The sequence below is a fragment of the Dendropsophus ebraccatus genome, chromosome 1 (genome assembly GCF_027789765.1).
Source record: "Dendropsophus ebraccatus isolate aDenEbr1 chromosome 1, aDenEbr1.pat, whole genome shotgun sequence".
Lineage (NCBI taxonomy): Eukaryota > Metazoa > Chordata > Amphibia > Anura > Hylidae > Dendropsophus > Dendropsophus ebraccatus.
In genome coordinates this window covers 118,213,057-118,232,822 of record NC_091454.1, presented here as the reverse complement: position 1 = coordinate 118,232,822, position 19,766 = coordinate 118,213,057, and the positions used below count along the sequence as shown (strand labels likewise).

The 19,766-nt window shown below is 44.3% G+C and overlaps 1 protein-coding gene across 1 annotated transcript in view; it reads right to left on the bottom strand.

Moving 5' to 3' along the window:
• The window catches only part of COG5 (component of oligomeric golgi complex 5), a 225,643-nt gene that overhangs the window by 202,154 nt on the left and 3,723 nt on the right, over positions 1-19,766 (bottom strand). Inside the window, exons 3-6 of the mRNA XM_069977427.1 lie at positions 12,825-12,882; positions 10,467-10,521; positions 10,316-10,385; positions 6,399-6,519 (exon numbers count right to left, since the gene is read on the bottom strand). Coding sequence (XP_069833528.1) covers positions 6,399-6,519; positions 10,316-10,385; positions 10,467-10,521; positions 12,825-12,882 — 304 coding nt within the window. The remainder of the gene's footprint in view (positions 1-6,398; positions 6,520-10,315; positions 10,386-10,466; positions 10,522-12,824; positions 12,883-19,766) is intronic.

Genomic DNA, 19,766 nt, shown 5'->3' with positions numbered 1-19,766 from the left:
CAAAAAAAAGGTGCGAATGATCAATGTCCCCCATAGTGTATAAGGTGTAGTGGAATACAGTTACACAATGGACCAAAGACAGAGGGCAAAATAACTGCTCATTCTGACTTCTAGCATATTGTGCTCTGTCATGGTTTGTCACAGGCCTGTCAAAACTCATTATACTAAAACAAAAGCAACTGTCCTGCAATTTAAAGAGTAAGAATTACCAGAAAAAGTATATGAGAGGCCATTAAAAGTACATGCTCAATTTTAAAACTATTTTTTAACAATCTATTCCTTTCTCAGGTTATCAGTGCTTACAGGACATGTATTACCTAGATTCTCTTTTACTGATTATAGAGTCAGGTACTAAAAGTTGTTCTTTTATTTTAATCTGTTTTCTGACTATTTGTTTTTTTTATTTCACCTTTTGTACATTGTTATAGGGGCTGCCATCTTGCCTGAGCTGTTTTCAACAGCATTTACTGATGTGATTTACAGCAAGCCTCAAGGACATAGATGACAATAGACTGAGAGTCTATCCCCTTGAGATGAATGTAAAACATTACTGGGCGCACTCTGTGACCTCTGAAGCAGTCATTCCACAGGGAGCAGGCTTAAATTTTGCGCCGGATCAGTGGCCGGTTTAGGAACCTGGAGAGGGGTGCCAGGAGCCGGGGCAGGCTTGCGGGGGGTGATCCCCGCAGCTTGGGGAGTTGCCAGAGATGGCAGATAGAAGCAGGAGCCAGAGGCTGTGGTGCTCCAGCGCCGGCAGCCTAGAGAAGGGTGCCAGAAGCTGCTGCAGGTCACCAGGAGAAGAGGGAGCCAGCGGCTGCAAGGCGAGTGGTGTGGGGTGCTGGCAGTGCAGATGATTCAGCGTCATTATGACAGGAATCCCCACTCTGTGTTCCCCGCAGCAGAGAGGGAGGAAGGAATAGGCGGCTGTTTAAACTTGCCGCTCCTGCTTCTCTCAGCTGAAGGGAACACCCTGTAAAGAAGCAGGGATTCCCATCATAATGACCCGTGTAAAAGGGCCATTAGGGGATTTCCAACCACTAATGAGAACGAGGAAGTCTGCATTTAAGGTAAAAGAAAAACTAGTACACGAACAACCACTATTTAGAGTATGCAGTTAGTTATCTAAGACCCCTCTACAAGGTACCAAACAATTATGATCTGTTGACAGCTTTGGCTTTAAAAACACATTAAAAAGCCTAAACATGGGAACACATGCTAAAAACATGCACTTGTAATCATAGAGAACACTCCAACTTATTCTATCTAAATGAGAACCGATCACCATCAAGTATGCTCAGTTATAGTACAGTAGGGAGAAGGTAAATGCAACCAGGCATGAAATAAATCCCCTTCGGAAGCATAAGACTGTAAACTCTGTCTTTACGCTATGAGAGAACTACCATGGAAACAGCTTGTAAGAGCAGCCATCTTGAGGCTGGCAGCTATACAGATAGGACATGCCCCCAGCCTCCAAACATGTATACCGAAGGATTCCAAGCTTATGTGCACAGCAGTCACATCCTCTTATCAGCAGCAGGGTCAGTATTTTTGACCATACAGTTTCTATAGTGTACCCAAGCCTATCATTTGTTATAATGTCTGTTGAACAGGTATATCTAAGTTTGGAATATCTGATGCTATTGGGCAGATGTTTCCAATATAATAAACGTATGCAATAAAACATATAAACATTTAAAGGGGAACGATCAGCAGGTTAGACAAATCTAACCTGCTGATATGCCTCTATTGCACAGCAGATTCTGCAGAGGTAGGTATGTCCCTTACCTTTCTCCTCGGTGCCGTTCCGTTGCAGTTAGTCGTATGCTCCATGTGGAATAAGGAATCTTGCAGCGGCGAGTAGGTTTGTGTCTAAATAGCATTTAGAGGGTTTATAGGCAGATGAAGGGAGGCTCAATGCTATAATTTCCATAGATAGACAGATGGATGCTCCTGAGATGGAGTTAATGGCTTCCTCAATTCACCCCAGTAAGCTGTCAGTTTCGGACAACTCAGCATTCATCAGTGGAGGAGAGCTTATATATGCATTTTTAACAGCAATTAAATGCTGCTGTCAATTATGACAGTGGAATTTAAATGGTTTATTAGCTAGTGCTGGCTAATAGCCACGGTCCCCGGCTGCTGGTAGCAGCCAGGAGCAGGGCAGTACAGAACGGGGTCACATGCATGACCCCTCTCTCTACCCCTCAGCCATGACGTACATTTACGCCATGTATCGCTAAAGGGTGAGCAGTAATAATTTATACCACAATTTATCCACTATATCTAAGCCTATCGGAATTATTAAGTGATAAGATACACAGTCTCAACAGCACAGTATCAGTTATCATGAGATTAGGCATAGTGGAACTGTATCAAACATGACTGATACACCTGTTTAGTTGACAATATTACACATAACAGGCTTACATATACCAGAAAAAGTACCAGAAAAAAAAATCATGGACTTACATACACTGGCTCACTAATGCAGTTTACGTCCGGGTTCACAGAGCGAATCACAGAACGCGGCCTAAACTTCATGTCTTTTGATTTGGAATGTGGGCGCATTCGGGTGCACCCGCATTCCAAATCACCATAGCTGACAATGTAAAGTGCGGCCGGAGCAAAACTGTATATAAACAATGTATATAAAAAAAATAAAATAATAATACGGACAAAATGCCCAAAAAGTTTCTACAGCTGCCATTAGGACTAAATTCACATGGGGTAGAAATGCCAGATACTTTATCTGTGGATTTACAGAGGAAAAATCTGCAGTGGATCACATTTACCAGGCAAGTGTATGAGATGTCAATTTATGTTGCAGACTTTCATAGTAGAAGGGGGAAATCTGCCACATGCAAACCTACCCTTAGGGGGTGCTGATAAAAGTAAAAATATTTTATTTCTGGAAATGTTTTCCACTAATTAAAAAGACCAATAAGTTAAACATACAGTACACAGTAAAGAGTGCCAAGAAAATATTCGAACTTCTAAAATATCGCAGTCTAAATGATGTGAAGATCTGATTTCATTATGCATTGCCTCCATGAACATATTTTGGTTTTGCATCACCATGGCAATCAATCATTTAAGCAAAGCGTGTCTATAAATCCCAGCAGTACAGTTTAATCTAGCACTGACACCTACTGAATGAGCAAAGGCTGAGTAACAGCCCCAAAACAACAGATGGGTTTCAAGTTCAAAGGGCCACTATAAGAATAAGGAAGGACCAGCCCTGTTAAATGCATGGAGGTGTGAGCTCATCGTAGGCACAATGGAAGATGAAAATCCAACACTTCTGGTCCAATACTAGTTCTTTATTGAAGCAACCATAAAAAAAACATTTTAAACCTGGAGAAGAAGCTGGAGGAGGCTGGGGTGACAGGGGGGAGAGGCTGAAAGAGGCTGGGGTGACAGGAGGGAGAGGCTGGAGGAGGCTGGGGTGACAGGAGGGAGAGGCTGATATGGCAGGGAGGAGGGAGGCTGGGGTGACAGGGGGGAGAGGCTGAAAGAGGCTGGGGTGACAGGAGGGAGAGGCTGATATGGCAGGGAGGAGGGAGGCTGGGGTGACAGGGGGGAGAGAGGCTGGGGTGATGGGGGGGGAGAGAGGCTGGGGTGACAGGGGGGGAAGAGAGGCTGGGGTGACGGGGGGGGGAAGAGAGGCTGGGGTGACGGGGGGGGGGGGGGAGAGAGAGGCTGGGGTGACAGGAGGAAGCTGATGTGAAGGGAGGCTGGGGTGACAGGGGAGAAGCTTACGTGGGGCACAGGGAGGAGGCGCAGTAGAGGCAGGCTGGTTCCCCGCAGTACAGTTACCGGAATGCGGTGAGCTTTCAGCACGGACAGGCTGTAATACACCGGCCCGGAAGCTCACAGCTGCTGCCCCTCGGTTACCGGACTTCTCTCCTGCTCTGCAGCATCACAATGTCACGTGGTCGCCGAGCAGGAGAGAAGTCCGGGCACTGAGGGGCAGCAGCTGTGAGATTCCGGGCCGGTGTATTACAGCCTGTCCGTGCCAGAAGCTCACCGCATCCCCGTAATTGTACTGGGGGGACCGTGCTATCCAGCCCACCCCTGGCTGGTCTGCTGGAAGGTTAGTGGGAGCGGTCCGCGGGCCAGTCCGACACCGTTTGGGGAGGCTGGGGAGGGGAGAGAGCTGCACAGAGCTCTCCTGTCTACTCTCTGTGTGGTTTCTCTCCTCCCCCGTCCTCGTTCCTCTTGCTGGGCAGGGACTTAAAAAAAATGGCGCCGCCACCCCGCCCCAGTTAATTCAGCTGTGTACTGCACATGTCTATGCACATGTGCAGTACACAGCGACGGAGCCTCCAGTTTGAGTGAACCAGACGGACTCCGTCGGTTCACTCTAATGTTATGGAGGTGCCGTATAGTGTCTGTGTGTGTGTCGTGAAATGACGTCACACACAGACACTATTAAAATGGCAGCCCCCTGTGCATACATTAATTTGATTAAAAGACACTCAAGCCCTATGTAAAAAAAAAAAAAAAATGCAACACACCTATTTTTTCTTATTACCTTTTATTAATTTTTTTTCAAAAATGTGACACTGTCCCTTTAAATGGTTGCTTATGGTTAAGCTAAGAATTAGTATTGGACCAGAAGTGCTACATTTCCATCTTACATTTTGCATAGATCAATAATACAAGGGAACATAAGAAAAATTTTAATCTTCCTTATTAGACACAGATGCTTACCTCTCCAATTATCACCTGTAGACTGTCGTCGATTCAGAAAAAGCAGCTCTATACAGCCTTGAAGCTAGCTCATGGATCAAGTTTCAAGTATGGCAACTCTACGGAAGGGGGAGGAGGGATAGTCTGGTATATAGACGGAGAGAGGCAGCTACAGACAGCTCTATAAGTAAGATCTCACCCTACGGCTTTATCCACAGTTTAGACTGCTCACTGCAGCTTTATCATAGCTCCCATGCTGCCTTTTAGGCTGTACACAAAGACAGTGCAGAGTCTCCTTCTCTGTGCACAGACACCATAGATGTTATGCACCCACCAGCTCTGGGAGAACTAAAAATGAAAGATTTAGCCTGCAAAGAAGAATTCAGCAAAAATCTCCACAAGTAAGATATATGATGGCAGTGACAACAAAAATATGTGACCGTGCTGATGCTCCGATATATAATAGTGGGTATAGAGTTTCAAAAAGGCCCTCTTATTTCAATAAATACTGAACCCTTTACTGCATTAACCGCTTCACTGCCTTAGACCACCAGGGAAGTTTATTAACATTACATATTTTTTTCTGTTTTCAGTTGTCTTATTCAGAGGAGTGTCTTATAAAGTGAAAAATACTGTCTCTTGCCTGTCAATCGTACCCGAGTGTGATTACAGGCTTAGTGCCATTACTAGCTGCGCTGTACTCCCCACCCTGATGCCTACATGGAGTTAATTTGGAGTGGCCCTCTTGTAAAACAGAAGCTGGGCTGTGATTGGTTGCTGTGAGCAGGTTACACAAGTTTCTGTTACACACAGTTTGATAAATCTGGGCCTTTATGGTCCAATGATAGACGGAACAGAGAATCAAGACAAAGACAAGTGAGCCGTTAATAAGCAGTACTTAATAGGGTTAATCTTTCTAACAGGTTCCCTTTAAGGTTCCCTAAATTAACTGTCTTTTCACATTGGACGATGTGGGAACTCAGTCTTCAGCTACGCCTTTTGGCCTTGCTGCAGTAGAGGGGGCTTCCGGCACTGGGGGCTGCTCCTGTCATGTACTGGCTCTTGAGAAGCTGCCTGATTAACCTTATGATTACCACAGTCTGAGACCCCTGTTTATGCTGAGCGGCCAGTTCCTGTGGGAATGGCAAATCACTGGATGTTTTCAAAATGATGACAGCGGGAGGCCTGGTAACCAGCAGCTGCGGCGGTGCAGAACAGGTAAGTATGCAGCACTGTCATGTTCCCCACAGTCCCAGCAGCAGCGTGGTTTTGTAGTTCATGACGGAGAACCATTTTAATTAATTTTTATCATTTGCTGTGAGTCAGACTGGTGATCACATGATTCCGTTTACACTAGTGACACACATGGATAAAGCTGCACTGGAATAACTCAGATTATGCTGTACGACAGAGCTATGTGAACATGATATAGGCAGAAAAAAAAACATGGACTGCTTTTTTTAAGTAAAAATTAAACTTCAGATGCTGCACCAGTATTACCGTGATTGGTTACAATGAGCAACAAAGAAAGTTTTAGTTTTAGGCGGTTTTCATATATCTGTCCCTATTCAGTAGTAAATGACATATATGTGCCTTACCTACTCTTTTATACATAGTACATACAATACAAAGTGGCCAACATAAACAAATGAAAATCAGATATTTTTTTCCCACATTCCTCATATAGAAGCAAAACGTGAACATACCTAATTCATTCAAACTCTGAGCGGCTTTAGTAATTTCTCTGCTGCCACCCTGTAGCTGGCCTTGAAGTCTCTTGCTGAGATACAAGATGCGTATAATTCTCCGAAGCAAGTCACAAGCAGACTGAAAATACAACAGATTTAGAACAGGTTACAAACCACCACTCTGGTGCTTCCTTAAAGCGACTCTGTACCCACAATCTGTCCCCCCCAAACCACTTGTACCTTCGGATAGCTGCTTTTAATCCAAGATCTGTCCTGGGGTCCGTTCGGCAGGTGATGCAGTTATTGTCCTAAAAAACAACTTTTAAACATGCAGCCCCATGCCCTACGGACATGGCTTAGAATATCTGTGCCCTAACCTTGCACCACCCCACCGTCCCTCCTCCCCACCCTCTTCATCATTAGGAATGCCACTGGAACATTTTCTGCATGCCGAACATTGTGCCTTAATGCCTTAATGATCCAGCCCATGTGTCGGGCTAAAAAGGTGGGGAATAGGAGACAATGTGCCTGGAGCATTCCTAATGATGAGGAGGGTGGGGAGTAGAGACAAAGAGGGTGTGCCAGCCTAATGCATACACAATCTAGGCCACGCCTGTAGGGCATGGGGCTGCCAGTTTAAAAGTTGTATTTAAGGACAATAACTGCATCACCTGCCAAACGGATCCCAGGATAGATTTTGGATTAAAAGCAGCTATCCGAAGGTACAAGTGGTTTGGGGGGGGGGGGGGGGGTCAGATTGTGGGTACAGAGTCGCTTTAAAAGTTGGAGAAACAACCGGTTTATTAACAAAGCATATTTTGACAGACTGCCCTCTAGTGAATATACAACATATTGATCATTCCTGGGATTTAGAGTGTTACTATGATTATAACTATCAAAATCTAAATTAACAGTAGATATGAAATAAAGCAAATTTGCAATTAACATTATTTTTAGTTATCAAGCGTTAAAACAAATCTATGACCGGGACTTCCTGTGTTTGGTCCCTTTTTTCAACCAGGACAAGACTAAAAAGCTGCCTTCTGAAGACTGGACCTGGATACAAGTAAGTATACCAACAAAACACAGCAATCACTGAGCTCAGGGAGATCAGTGCAAAAATCCAACAAAGTACTCACTTAAGAGTCTCCATCGATACATTGCCCCGTATAAATATAAATATGCAAAAAAGGGTCTGTGGAGCCTAAGTTGCGAGTCTCAAAACATAGGAATAGCAAGATATCCCTCCAAGGAAGGAAAACCTGTTGCCAAGGGGTGCCTCCTAGTGGGGAGATCACTAAACCACCCTGATACGTAGCCCCTTAAGTCCCACTCAGTTGTGAGTATTGGAACATAAATAGGGAAACACCGGGGTGGCCCCTTTTGCGTCAAAGTCTAACTCAGTTGCGAGTATTGTGACATGACAAGGGTTTTCCAAAGCCAGGCATCCATTCACAGACAGCTGTTTCGGGGTATTGCCCCTCGTCAGTGTAGAGCATAATTCTTGCTAACAGGGGCAATGAAAAGTAGACCAACAAAACACAGCAATCACTGAGCTCAGGGAGATCAGTGAAAAAAAAATCCAATGAACTACTCACTCAATTGGTTTGGAGTCCTCATTGGATTTTTTTTCACTGAGCACACTGTGTCCTTTGAAGAGGTAATTCCAAAGGGAGCTGCTATTGTCTGCTCTATCTACTCGTGTCACATGTTGCTGCAGTGCTGTACAGATCACAGCAGCCTCAACACAGACAGAATAGGAAGTCTCAGCTTAGTTTTAGCCCCAGTGGTGATAATGAAAACTGCACAATTATAGGGCTATTTTATAATATAGGTAGAAAAATGAAAAATTTTGAAAAATGTCAGCAAAAATGTTTAACATAAAACCCTATTTAAACAACAAGTTATTTTCTGATGTCACATTCCCTTTAAAGCATAACTAATATATATATATATATATATATATATATATATGTTAATTGCAAGCATGCAATTTTGCAATTATGTGTGGGTCACACTTTTGGTTGCAAACAGTTTTGATGCTTTTTTTATTAGCCCAATGCATACATAAATGAGTGGCATTAAAACAACGGGGGCATTTATTAAGGGCCAGACCTAAAATCATCGGTCCCCCGACCAACGATTTGAGAAGCAACAGCATACATTACCTGGCAGGACTTCTCCTCCGCTCAGTCTTTCTCCCCGAGTCCCGCGGCACAGCATCAACTCCGGAGCGGCCTGACTGAGCTGTCAGACCGCTCAGCCAATCACAGGCCAGGACCGCCGAGGCCAGAGATTGGCTGAGTGGTCTGACAGCTCAGTCAGGCAGCTCCAGAGCTGCTGATGCTGTGCCGCGGGACCCGGAGAGGAAGACGGAGCGGAGGAGAAGTCCTGCCAGGTAATGTATGGTGCAAGGGCATCGGTAACGATGTCCCTGCAGCCCTCGCTCAACGATCATCGGGCCGTGGAACAGGAGCGTAGCTAGGATTCATGGGGCCCCATAGCAAAAAACTGTATGGGGCCCCATGAATCCTGTACGCTCCCCTACCCCCCCCCCCCTCGCCAAACACAGACAATGACGCACATATACACACACAGAGGCACCAATAACATATATACAGATACGCCACTGACATACACACATTTACACTGTAATGTGATTACACTAGTGCAGATGAATACACCATGAGTAGACTGTACACAGGGAAATCATCTCAATGTAATAAGATATACTCAACCAGAAATAAAAGAAAATGCAGCAGATATTAATGGTGGGTTCTTTTATTAGAGCCCAGCATTAATAGAAGCTGCTGCAGAACATCTTTGGGAGCAAACCTGTCAATCACTTGAGACACTGCTGACATACACAAACACACACATATACACCAGTGCTACAGACATTGCTGACATACACACACACATATAGCCACAGATACATATATACACATACTGACATATAAATATATACACAGATACATATATACACACACTGACATATACATATACCCACAGATACATATATACACTCACTGACACACATACACAGCACTTACAGCTCCCAGGCTTCCCCCTCCTCCTCCTGTAGTCCGCCTGATCTTCACATAGATGTATTCAGGACCTTTGGGTCATGTGACCCAAAGGTCCTTCACTCGTCTCCTGTGCCGTGGAGGACCTGGCAGGTTCTGCTCCTCTGTTCAGCCCGCTCACCCGGCACTACAGTGAGGGGGCTGAACAGTGCAGTGGGGGTCCCTCTTCCTCTCTGGACCCCTGGGGGTACAATGGTCGGTACCTAGCATGAAGGCAGGGCAGGCTTCCTCGGGCCCCCTTCCTGCAGGGGCCCCATAGCAGTCGCCTTCCCTGCCTTCATGGTAGCTACGCCACTGCCGTGGAATAGGCCCAGTAGACGAGGGCTGATCTGTTTACATCGTTGATCGGGCCCCCATCGGCCTGTGAAAAAGGACCCTAAGACTGGTGTACTTATACACCATACAACTGAGAAGTTGTAGATTTCTGTTTGATTTACGCCTGTTTTCAGGGGTAAACCACGATAACTTAGGAGCAGGAGGAGGCTTTGTGCGTATAGCACAACAAAGAATCTATGGAAGAGGTCTTTAAATTTGGCTATCCATTTGTTTAATCAGAGTTAATGCAGATACATGATGAGTTATAACAATACCTATTCACAAAACATTAATGCAACCTCATCTGGAATAAACAGCAATTCTGGTCACCAATTTAGAATAAGGATGCCTTGAAGGTGGAAAGAAGGGCAACAAAATTGATCAGATGCATTAAAATAATACTGTCACCACTCACCCCCCTCTAACTTTTTGATTTATTTCTTCAGTGTACAATGTCCCCTAGGCGGGGCTTCATGGCTTCTGTGAAGATGAACATAGAAATATGATTGAACAATCTAATAAGAATGTACTCACCTGAAGACGCGCCAGCTGTGCAGTACGGGATACAATTTTGTTATAAGGATCTACAATCTTTGCCCTGATTCTGCAAAGAACACAGGAAGTTGTTGAATCCACAGCATCTTTGAATTGCAGCTTATTATTAATAAAAGGCAATAACACATACCTATCAATTGCACTTTGCAGTGCTCCAATACGAGTCTGCATCATCTGAAGAACACCTAAAACAGAGTTTGAAAATGATTTATATTTAAATGTCAGCAACTCTGAAACATATGGCAACGTTTTGTTTTTTTTACGCCACCAGACAGCTCTGAAAGGCATTACAAAAACTTGTTTTCAAGGGTTTTACTACTGTATTATCATGTCTGTTATATGTGCATGTGACACTATGTTAAAGAGCGCACTATACAGAAGTGTGTGTATAAATTGTAAATACACACCCAGACCTCTATGGATGGGCAACCCAAGAGCTATATGCTTAAATAAACAACAATGAATGATGCATGGTTAGTTTAATACAAGACTGATATTATGACATGTATACGTAACAACAAATCTAAAATGCTATACTACTAAAGTTGTGTTCACATCTAATCCACCACTATGTTTTATGGTATATGTCAGAAAACCAACGAAACACAGTTTAAGACTATGATGACACAACATTGTTTTGCGGGCGTATTTTTAGACGGCCGTATTAGCGGGTGAAAATACAGCGATAATTTACAAGAATACGGCTAAAAATGAAGTTGTGTTAACATAGCCATGTTCAATCCATTTTTATACAGCATAGTTTCTTGCGTGATTTAAAACTACACGTGTACATGTTGCACATTTCAGTCCTGCAAAAAAAAAAACTTGTTAATATTTAGCTGCAGAACCTGCATGTGTGATTTCAACTTATTAGCTTTATAATATTTCATTCTTTACAGGATTTTTATTTTTTTTGTTACTTCTTCATTCAGTACCTAAGGAACAGACCCAAGCTGTCCTAAAAGAATAAATCTTCAATGCACTCAATAAAAACAGTAATAAAAATAATACCCAAACTAGCTTTTTTTCTATGAAAGTCTCTGCTACTAGTGTTTTTCCTGGATAACAGAATACAAACAATCAGTCAGCTATAAAAAGATATCTGCTACAAATAGAAACAATTAGACTGACAAAGAAAGAAAATTGTATAGTGTTTTAATGCCACCTGCTGGTGAGCAATATGTGCCAAGATCTATTATATGTTGTTTTGTATCTTTTACTATTAATATGGCAAAATGGTTACTGTATAGATGGAAGACAGAAATTACAACAAGAACAAACTATAAGGGTGCATTCACACGTACAGGATCTGCAGCAGATTTGATGGCGCAGATTTGAAGCTGCAGATTCAAAGCAAATCAATTCTGGGCCATCAAATCTGCTGCTTATCTGCTGCAGATTCAAATCTGCGCTATCAAATCTGCTGCAGATCCTGTAAGTGTGAACGCACCCTAAGGGGACGTTCACACTTAACGGATCCACAGCGGATTTTCTGCAGCGGATCCGCAGCAGATCCGCGGCAGATTTCATTTAAATACCTGAACACAGCATCAAATCTGCACCATCAAATCTGCTGCGGATCCTGTAGGGTACGTTTATATGTACCAAATTTGCATTGTATGTCACAATTTTGCGATGTGAAATCTGCTGCTATGATGCAGCAAACCTGTGGGCTCAATGACAAGTAAATTCTATTTTGCTATATGGCTAGGACTTCTGTTACACTAGGTCTTTGTGATCAGATTAGGCAGCATAGCCTTGGCATCTATCTGTGTGTTTTGGATGTTTTGGATGAAAACCCAGACAAATGTTAGGGAAGGTGGACATGCAAACTGACCTCAACACTGCAAGGCCACAGTGCTAACCACTGAGCAACTGCACTGACAAGCGTGCATAAAAGAGGAAGGAGTGAATTTCATTGCTAGACCTGCAGTTAAAGTAATATCACATTTATCTATCTATCTATGTCGAGATATTCCGCAGCACACCAGCATACGTGAAAAAAGTGATTTTATTCCAAAAATACGAAAAATACAAAGGATGCGACGTTTCGACCTACTCACTAGGTCATTAACAAGCATGACCTAGTGAGTAGGTCGAAACGTCGCATCCCTTGTATTTTTCGTATTTTTGGAATAAAATCACTTTTTTCACGTATGCTGGTGTGCTGCGGAATATCTCGACATACTTCTGGGGATCCCCGAGCCAAGGGACTGACTCCGTGCAGCACCCGCCTCATGCAGTTTTGGATGTGCGGCTTTCTCCTATTTCTATCTGTCTCTCTCTCGCTCCTATGTATCTATCTATCTATCTATAGTATCTATCTATCTCTCTCCTATCTATCTATATCTATATACACACATACATACATACATGCACGCACACAGGTAAACACACCTTTTTTGTAAAGTGTCACTACATCACATATTATGAATTATTAGTTTATACAGAATACACAAACACAAGCATGTTACAACCAAGAACTTACCTTCTAAAGACTCCATTCCTGTTGCCTGTGCCAAAAGGTCTTCATGTCTTGCAACCACCTAAAGAGAAGAACATTAAGATTAGCATTATGACACTAGGTTTTCTCGCCAGATATACTTACTACCAAGCTAATTAAGAAACCACCAAATGAGAACCATTTCTCAGTTCCCTTAAATTTTAGTAATGCAAAACAGCTCTCCTCAAGAGGGAAGAAAACTGTACCTCAAACACTACCAATAGGTGGCTACCCTGTCAACACCTGACACTTTAAAGGGTTATTGTGCTCAAATATAGCTTTTATGTTGATGCCCATGATAAGACTAACAATTGGTTTCACACTTGTTATTTTCTATTTAGTCTCCTTTCCCCATTTCTGAGCTTCTGCTTTCTGCTGAAGACACAAAAAACAGAGTGTAAGCTTTTCTCTCCATCTCCCCCTCTCTTCCGAAGCTAATGTAAAAAGGTCTCTGGCCCCATTATTGGTCTCGGAAGGAGGTGTTCTATTTTACCGACCTGTATGTGGATGGTTCCTTGTTACAGTTAGATACACATTCTGTGTCCCTCGTACACATTTCTACCGCTACCTCCAACTGCGGCATGTTTTATCGGCCCAATGTCCCTCCCCCACTGATGAGATATCTTCTTATCCCCTAATAGGGATAATTCGTTCGCAGGGTCCAGGTGGTATGATCTCTTCCCTATATGCTTACCTGATCCAAGCGGTGGTGGCGTCCACTCCCCTTCAGCACTTGAGAAGTGGAAAAGGTTAATACCTGCACTAGATGATGAGGATTGTGAGGCTATTCTAGAGTCACATAAATATGTATCACCAGCTGCTAACAACAAACTTATCCAACTATATTTTATTCATCAAGCATACCTCACCCCATTAAGACTGCACCGTATGGGGCGCGTGGCGGCTCCCACATGTCCCAAATGCCAATTTGCGCCTGCCGATTTCTGGCACATGGTGTGGTCATGCCCCCCCAATGCATCCTTTTGGTCTGATATGACTCAATTGCTTACATCCCTGGTCCATATCCCAATTCTTTTAACTCCATCAGTCTGTCTATTTGGACTACTTGATGAGGAGGAGTGGGCGCACCACATGCGCATAATGCTTAGAGAATCCTTATTTATGGCCAGAAAATCTATCGCCATCCGCTGGATGGATCCTCGCCCCCCTAACATTGCAATGTGGAAGAGACAGATTAATAAAATCACTGCCTATGAAAAAGTCATATATAAACACAGGAAAATTCCATAAGGTATGGGACCCTTTGTGCCAGTCCCCACTGACACTAGCCCCCGATGTGGCCGACTCTCCTTAACTGCACGGTCTAGTAAACAGTACTACTAACATTCTATGGTATAAGCATGCGAACCTCCTACTGCTAGGATACTATATATTAATCTATGTACTCCGACTCATTCCTTTATGTGTTTTACACTTTGTTACTGTATTTTATATTGGATATTATTGTTTATGCCTGACTTTGCAAATATTGCATATTTGCTGATTGTATGCTTTTATACTTACTATTTCCATGCACCCTTAATAAAACTGAGTTTAAAAAAAAAAAAGGTCTCTGGCAGGCTTTATCTGCAACCGAAGGAAGGGGGGAGAAGGGGGGGGATGGAGAGAAAAGCAAACATACAGTTTCTTCTTTCTTAGGCCCCATTCACACTGAGCAAAAATGGCGTACTTCCAGGGCGGAGCTCTCCGCCGCAGAATCCTGCCGTGTTTAAAGTCCTGCAGTGAGTGAATGGGAGGGCGCGCGTGTCTGCACCACCACTCTCAGCTCAAAGAAATGACATGTCAATTCTTTGAGTGGAGAGGGGAGGAAGCCCTCCCATTCACTCACTGCAGGACACTGAGCACGGTGGGATTCCGTGGCGGATTCCGCCGTTTTTGCTCAGTGTGAACGGGGCCTTAAGCAGAAAGCAGCAGCTCAGAACTGGTGGAAGAACACTTGACAGATATTAAAGAGGATGTTCACCTTTATGCAAATGAAACAAAAAATGCAGACGTAGTAGGTCTAGCTTACCTAAACCCCCTGTCAATTTTCGATGGGATCCGCTAAGTTTTGTGGCCACCGTGAACCGTAGGAGCCCGCCTCCTTCCACAACGCCTACTTCTTGTCATACCACCCACATTTCCTCCCCCCAGTGACCAGTGAACCAGTAATGCTATGTGCAGTAATGTAGGTGAATTTCAATATTACTATTCATCTGGATAACTGCATCTATGTAATACAGGGCAGCTGACCGCCACTGAATTACAGCATCTATGCGGTGTAGCAGAGCTGAGTTTCCCTACAGCTCTGCCATGTTCCTGGACCAAGTTTACCTCCATGAACATGGCAGAGCTGTAGGGAAACTCAGCTCTGCTACACCACATAGATGCTGTAATTCAGTGGCAGTCAGCTGCCAGGGTATGGAGAGCGGCGAAGGGGAGGAGGGAGGCCGGGTGATGTCCCCGCCGGGGGCTGAGGAGGAGGGAGCAGCGCCCGGCGGGGGCTCAAAGTGACGGTGCGGGGCCACTAAGAGCGGCAGATGGGAAGGAGGGAGGCTGGGCGATGCTCCAGGGGATGGAGAGCGGCAGAGGACCGGTCACCGGCGCGAGCCAGGGCTCCGGAGATCGGGTAAGGAGAGCAGCGGCGTGGACATCACCCGGCCTCCCCCCTCCGCCGGGGGCTGAGGAGGAAGGAGCGGCGCCCGGCGGGGGCTCAAAGTGACGTTTGGGCAGCCACTGAGAGGGGAGGAGGGAGGCCGAGTGATGTCCACGCCGGGGGCTGAGGGGGAGGGAGTGGCGCCTGGCGGGGGCTCCAGGGGATGGTGAGGGGAGGAGGGAGGCCGGGTGATGTCCCTGCCGGCGGCTGTGAGCGGCGGGGGCTCCAGGGGATGGTGGGCGGCCACTGAGAGGGGCGGAGGGAGGCCAGGTGATGTCCCCGCCGGTGGCTGTGAACGGCGGCCGGCGGAGGCTCCAGAGGGGTAAACAAGCAGGCAAAAGTAACTCAGGTGGCTGGGAGAGGCAGTTGCGGTGGCAGTCACACAAGACCAATAGTAATTCAGACACCCAGATATGTAAATTAGCCATGAGGAAAGGGACCAATCAGGAGAGACCGTCTCATTTCCAGGACCGCCCACCTTCTCTGACGTTTGGCACAAAATGGAGGACAGGGAAATCTATGTGACGACAGTCAGAGAGATTTTCAGAACTACAGGACTTCTTGTGCAGTTGGAGAGGAGGCTTAAAGTCAGGGAAAACGACCATTCTGGTACTGGGAGCATATGGGGGGTATGTATAACTTTGGCAAAGGGTCAGAATGGGAGAAAAATGTTTAAGGCTGGGTTCACACTACGTATATTTCAGTCAGTATTGTGGTCCTCATATTGCAACAAAAACCAGGAGTGGATTGAATACACAGAAAGGCTCTGTTCACACAATGTTGAAATTGAGTGGATGGCCGTTATTTAATGGCAAATATTTGCTGGTATTTTAAAAAAGCTACTGTTGTATTGAAATAATGGCCGTTATTTACTGTTATATGGCGACCATCCACTCAATTTCAACATTGTGTGAACAGATCCTTTGTGTTTTTAATCCACTCCTGGTTTTGGTTGCATTATGAGGACCAAAATACTGACTGAAATATACGTAGTGTGAACCCAGCCTTAAACTGCACAACCTCTTTAAGTATGGAATGAATTGTTAGTCTCACCATGGGCAGCAACATATGAAAAGTTATGCTTGAGTGGAATATCCCTTTAAGAGCATGGTAGGATGGCCCAGATTATTAGCAAAATTACACCACGCTGTTTGAACAGTGCTGAGTGAACAGTGTCACAACATTAACTGACATAATACACCTGAAACGAAAGACCATAACTCATTATAACTAATACCAAGAAAGCGAAATAGTTACCGACACTACTGTATCTGGTGGAAAAAAATACATATTTCGAAAAACTTTGTCACAGGAGTACGAGTTCTTACTATGCATAGAGTATGGGGTGCTCACCTCTACTGTAGTCAATCGTAATTAACATCGGAGAAGAGAAAGAAAATGTAGAGGGCACTCACCACTTAAAAACGTATTTCTTTATTCAAAATCTTCTAAAATACGCCATTGCAGGACGAGCATACAACAGGACGCCAACTACAGACGCTATTGCTGTTAGTACACCAGGGTTTTAATAACCCTCTGGTGCACAACAAAATATTTATGGGTCTGAAAAAAATAATACCCAATGCTGAATAGGACACTAATAAAAAAACTTTTACAAGAAGAAACTAAGTTTTTATTGGATAATGATGCCCAAGGACCTGCAGGCTTGAATGATCGTATAGAATTAAATATGTTTGTGTAATGAATTGTATCTCGTTACATGCTTAATCCTACAAAGCTTTTTTTTTTTTTTTTTTTTAAATCATTTATTTTATGTTCACTGTTATGCACCAGAGGGTTTTTTTTAACCTCGGTGTAGTAACAGCAATAGCATCTGTAGAAGCGTGCTGACGTCATGCGAAACAGCTGTGACGCTGCCACGCTGATTAGAAGGAGTTGTCGTCCTGTTGTATGCTCGTCTTGCAATGGCGTATTTTAGAAGATTTTGAATAAAGAAATACGTTTTTAATGGTGAATGCCCTCTACATTTTCTTTCTTTTCTCTGCTGTTGATTATTATAACTAATATATTTTACTCAACAACTGTTTTGAATGCAAGTACTTAGATTTGGATCTGGAATTTGGTAGTGTATGACCTATGCTGACTATTGTAATACTGACATTTGAAACCGGAAACTTAAGAAGATTAAAATGCTGACATACCTCTCCACATGTCAATCTTGATATTTTTTGGACCAGTAATCTACATGTTTTCATAGGGCCTAATCCTTTATAGGAGGAATCTTAAACTGTGCTGGATTATACAGTTTCTGTAATGTTCACTGTGGCTCAGACTGCTTTAAAGTGACTGTACCACCAGGCCCAGGCTGAAGCACTGGAGGTGGGTCGACCCACCATTAGTGGGAAGAAATACCAGCCCCTGCATGACATGACTCCATTAGAATCAATGGAACCCTATCACAGAGGGGCTAGGGTTTCTTCCCACTAAGGGTGGGTCGGCCCGCGTCCAGTGCTTCTGCCTGGGCCTGGTGGTACAGTCACTTTAATTACATGGTCTTATCTTAAACTGAAAACAGGGTTTTACCACCTATAGCTTATACTTCTAGCTCTAAGGATGAGAAAAAGGACAATACCTCACTCTTCACATAAAAAGCCTCACTACCTGAAAAGACTTCTGATGCCCTGGTTTTAATGCCCTGAAGTAGTATCATGGAGCATGGTTTCCACCCATAGGCCAAAGGGGCTTGCTGGAGGTGATCCTGTGGCCACCACAATTGTCCCTCCTAGGGCCAAAGTATGCAGAGGGTTGAGCACAGGAAGTGACACAGCCAACCCTAAAGTACCTCTAGAAAGGCACAAGTGCAGGCTTTTAGGCATAGGCCACAGCCACACTTCTCTAGAGGAGAGGCCTAGAGAGTTCTGGCCACACCGTGGCTCTCATCCTCCCATGACAAGATACCCTACGCAGAACACCAGTACTTAAAGCGACTCTGTACCCACAATCTGACCCTCCCAAACCGATTGTACCGTCAGATAGCTACGTTTAATTTAAGTTCTGTCCTGGGGTCCGTTCGGGAGGTGATGCAGTTATTGTCATAAAAACCGTTTAAACTTGCAGCCCTGTGTCAAATTGGCCTAGAGTGTGTATGCCCTAGGATTGCAATGCCTCTCCCACCCTCCTTATTACTAGAAAAAACCCTGGGCAGGATTTTTCCTATTCCTCCCCTGAACACTGCACAGGTGCCTCAACGATCCAGCTTATGTGCAGTGTTCACACAGGTGATAAATAGGAGAAATCCTGCCCAGGGCATTCCTAATAATGAAAAGGGTGGGGAGGAGGGATGGAGAGGTGGTGCAGGCCTAGGGCATAGACACTCTAGGAAAGGCCAATTTGACACAGGGTTGCAAGTTTATTAGCTGTTTTTTTATGACAATAACTTTATCACCTGCCGAACGGACCCCAGGACAGATCTTGGATTAAAAGTAGCTATCCAAAGGTACAAGCGATTTGGGAGGGTCAGATTGTGGGTACAGAGTCGCTTTAAGAGAGCGCCATGGGTGAACTGTAGCATATTAAGGAGGGACACTAGGGAATCCTTCCTATAGGCTAAAGGGTTTTTTATACAGCCAGAAATGCTCCTTTGGCCAATAATCTGCCCTTGTAAAAGTTACAGCAATCAGCTGATCAGGTCGGTACAACATGCTTCAAAATTTATTGTTATCAGACGCACAACTTCTGTGCTACAGACAAACTAAAATCACAGATATGTACAGTATATAGCCATGCTGTAAGTTCGCAGATCACAGAGCAATACATACTTATCTAGTGCACTACTGTGATCCAGCGTCCTCTTCTCACACTCTCCCATGCAGCTGCTGCATCTTCAGCCAGACGACTCCTCCAGCCTGAAGAGACAGCGGCTGGACGGAAGAGTTGGAGAAGAGGATGCACTAGGTAAGTATGCGCTGCTGTGTGATCTGTAAACTAACAGCACAGATATATACATTTCTGTGCTGTCAGTTTCCAGGATCGCTCATGCAGTTTAGGGCTTGATTTCTCGCTATATTCTTTCTCATCGGCGTTTGTTTGTGGTCACCTGTGGCTGATCAATCGGCTAATGTAAAAAGACCTTAAAGGAGAAGTACGGTGAAAATTTTTATTTAAGTATTGTATTGCCCCCCAAAAGTTATACAAATTTCCAATATACACTCAAGGCTTTACTTCCTGGATAACATGGTGATGTCACAACCCGACTCCCAGAGCTGTGCAGGCTGTGGCTGCTGGAGAGGATGGTGGCAGGGGGACACTGA